General features: G+C 39.2%; 1 protein-coding gene across 1 annotated transcript in view; it reads right to left on the bottom strand.

Annotated features, from left to right (window-relative positions):
- Positions 1-230: 230 nt before the first annotated feature.
- Positions 231-3,855, bottom strand: part of LTA4H (leukotriene A4 hydrolase) — a 41,141-nt gene continuing 37,516 nt past the window's right edge. Inside the window, exons 10-12 of the mRNA XM_019641678.1 lie at positions 1,797-1,879; positions 1,024-1,128; positions 231-348 (exon numbers count right to left, since the gene is read on the bottom strand). Of these exons, the coding sequence (XP_019497223.1) occupies positions 231-348; positions 1,024-1,128; positions 1,797-1,879 (306 nt within the window). The remainder of the gene's footprint in view (positions 349-1,023; positions 1,129-1,796; positions 1,880-3,855) is intronic.

Genomic DNA, 3,855 nt, shown 5'->3' with positions numbered 1-3,855 from the left:
CACCTTAGAAAATAAATCGTATGTTTTACAACAATGGAAAAGCCATGTATTGTGTGCAAAATTCTTGCAAAACATTGTCCTCTTTGTGTATCATGCTTGCTTTCTGTGAAACGTTTCTATTAGAGAATAGAGGGGTATCTGGCCTTATGGCCTAAATGAAGTAAGTTTTGATTAGAAGTTGCCATTGAACCTACTGCAAGAGAGTTTGCGCCCTAGGGGAAAGAATAANCTCAGTCCACTTTTAAATCTTTCCCCACCAGCATGGCGGTCACAGGATGCATACTGGCTCTGTGCTCCTGGTAGGTATGAATGGCTTGATCACGGGACTTGTCAAAGGCAGCAAGGTCCCTGCAAAAACGAAAAAAAAGAAAGAAGGGTAATGACTTCTTTTGGCGAATTTTATGATGCTTGTGAAGTAAACGAAAAGTAAACTGATTAATCATGGCTATTTATGTTATGGTTATATTTTTTTCAGAACTCCTGTCAAATCCATAGTTAAAATAATTTCACTGAAATATTCAAGATACAACTTTTTCCCCTTTTCTTGAGCATTCCTTTGTTATATGTCCAGCAACCTACCCTTCCACCTCATTGCAACATTTGGATCAAGAAGTTCCGCTTTACCTGCTCCATTCTTCTTGCACTTAACTTCAGGCTCTGTTTTTCTTGTCCATGCCGACCCACCAATTAATTATCTTCCACTTGTTTTTAAAGATCTTTCTGTGCCTATAAGGTTGTCTTCGATTTATTTCCTTTTCACCAGTGTCTAACCCTATCTGGCCCGTATTAGGTAGTCCATACATAATGCTTCTAAAAAAGCTAATGAAATTTTCCCAAATTTTAAATATTTAGAAGTTAATTCCTATTCCAAAATTAAACCTATAATCTTTAACAAATTTAAAAACATGTATGATTTTTAGTTGCATTTTACAAAGTATTTTAGCAACAACAAGAACATTCATTTAAGATTTTTCTTCCCCATTCTTTATATAAATTCAAAGCATAGTTTGATTTGGTTCTTACTTGAATAAGGGTCGTGTAAACTTCATTCTTCCTTGTTCAGTCACCATTTTTAAAGCCAAAGGAATGGCTTCCTCCCATTTCGATTGAATGCAGAGCCGTAACCATCTGAAAGGAGGATTTTTAGGGGATATGGGGGAGGAAACGAGGAGGAAGAGGCAGGATATGACAGGTATACCTGAAAATTGCTTTTGTAATGATGAATAATCCTGTGATAGTTACACTGTACACTATATTATGTCTTTATTCTGAGAATCTCATACAGACATATATACATTTTAATAATTGGAGAAGAGAAGGAAGAGGAGTTTGTTCTTTAAAAAGATCATATGTTTTAAAAGGTCTGGATTATGTAGGTGCTCATGTACCTTATATATGTCATTTCTGAAGGAAATAAACTTTGGTTTAAACCTCACACTACAAATCTGAATTAAGAAAGATTAATCACATAACAGAATCAAAGATTTCTAATTATTCCCATTTCAGAGGCAATTTGGCTAGTTGTGGAAGAACGCCTATTTACCATTGAATCCTTTATTCTAACCTTTTTTAAAGGCAAGAGAAGCTTAGAACAAATGCTAATAAAGAAATTCATACTATCATCTTATAGTATTGCAGCTATTTCTTAAAAAAAAACCCACTATAGTTATGTATAAGCAATAAATTTGACAAGGATTTCTCAAGATTCATGAATGCCTCATACTCTGCTTCCCCTTTCTCCACCTTTTAAATTAGTTTTCCACTTTCTTCCACAGAGACAAGTTAAAATGATGTACCTGAATCGTATTTCAGAATTGTTAATGGCATTGAAGTTGTACACCTCTTGCATTCGCTTTATGTGCCCCAATGGAAGAGGTGCCTAAGAGCAAAATAAAAACGTATAATGTATCATTTCAACAGGATTCCTTGGAAGAAAGGAGCTGGAGAGAAATTCTTAGCCAGATTAAAATCCTAAATATTTTATAGTAGAAAAGTAAGTTAGATAAAAATAAAAGAAACAAATGCACACCAAAAAAAATTCTGTGCAAACTTATACTGGATAAGGATGTTCTACTGGGAGCAAAAGGATAATTTAATTTGCGGGGTACATAGAGAATTAAATGAGAATTACTCTCCTAAGATATTTTTGGTATATATATTAACTTTTGGGCCCTCTCCAGAGTTTTNGTAATCCAGTTTCTAGAGATTTGATTATTGCAATAGAAAAATCCTGAAAAACCTGTTTCCACTAAAACAGACTTCTGCTGGTACTGGAGACATTTGCTCACAGAGAACACCCACACCCAACATTTCTTCCTTTCACGGCTTGGCTTCCCCGGATGTATAAATCAAGAGCTACCACGCCTTCAGCCTTGTTGACACTTTCACTTGAGCCACCCACATCCTGACCACACCCTGGAATTTGTCATCACCTGAATTTGATACACTTAAATCTTAAATTCCAATACTCTCCTTTCTGACCATGACCTTAGAGCATTCTAGCTCTCCCCTTACTTCAGTCATCTCTGCCCTTGGACCTGACCTTTGGTCAGTTCCTTCTTCCCTCTCCTCCCCACCAGCTTCCATACTTACTTCCTTAGGAAGCTGGTCCCCTAGTTGCTCGCCTGGACCACTTTCTTCAGCACTTTGAAACTCCTTTGTAACCCTAAACCTATGCTTACACTCTGCGTAAAACAGAGTCATAACAACAAACTTCCATCTGTGTTCACCCAGGTGGAAGGCTCTGCTACAAAGGCCTGTGATAGTGTAGATCATGGCACTGCCCTTCTACTTGCAGCTCCCCTCAGAGCTTTCCAAACATTCACCCACTCCTCAAGGACCTCTTCAATTCAATACCCACCTCCCCTAATTCTCAGAGGAAAACCTTACCTCCTATCTCTCTGAGAAAACTGAGGCCCTTACACATGAAGCACCTTAACTTTCTGCTCTTTCATTCACTCATCCAACAAATATTTCTTGAATGCCTGTTATGTCCCAGTGCCCCAAGCTCTATGCGAAGTGCTGGGGATGAAATAAATAAGATACATTCTCTGTCTTCATGGTGCTTACTCTCTGGTGATGACATATAAAGAAGACCGATAAGAAGTCCAATTACCGCCCCCCCCCCCTGTGCTGTAAGAAAACCCAAACTGCTCGGGCGCTCCAGTTGCCAATTCCAGCTGACCTCAGCTTTTGAGTAATCCCAGGCCAGACATGAGAAATGTGAGGGAAGTAGCTGCCAGATGACACCATCTCCCATGAATCTGAATCATGCCCAGCCATTTGAGGAGCAGAGACAAGCTATTTCCACTGGTTCCATCCACATTCACGACCCAAAGAACCCTTAAGTTTACACCTTTACTTGTTTTTCTTTCACCACCTAGAACACACTTCCATCTTTGCTTGGCTAGATCTTTCTTCTTCCTCAAGACTTAGCTTACGCCTTCTCTTTTCCAGGAAGCATTTCCTAAACCCTTTGGTTGGGGTGAAGTGGCCCATCTCTGGGCTGCTTTAGCGTCCCTCTTAACATTCTACAGACATTACCTATCTTTGCTCACCCAGAAATTATGCATACATCCAGCCTGGCAACAAGACACTCAACATTTATTCATCTCTGTTGATTAGCAGAGATGAATCAATGTAGAGAGCTGGCCCCAGGTATATCTGTGTAGACTTTGTCTTTAGCGCCCTCTACCTTCCTCATAGCAACCTTCAACACCCCTCTTCAAGCGTTCCTTGCTCCCACTCACTTTCAGTATCGCTAATTAGCAACAACTGAAACTTGACATCGGCTTAGAGTGTGAAATAAGCTTAGAGGGCAGGGCAGGAGAAGCCTTCAAAAGCATCATTTGGGTC

This window comes from Hipposideros armiger, unplaced genomic scaffold (assembly GCF_001890085.2).
Source record: "Hipposideros armiger isolate ML-2016 unplaced genomic scaffold, ASM189008v1 scaffold_63, whole genome shotgun sequence".
Lineage (NCBI taxonomy): Eukaryota > Metazoa > Chordata > Mammalia > Chiroptera > Hipposideridae > Hipposideros > Hipposideros armiger.
The sequence above is the reverse complement of the archived record's forward strand: the minus strand, read 5'-3'. Positions and strand labels throughout refer to the sequence as shown.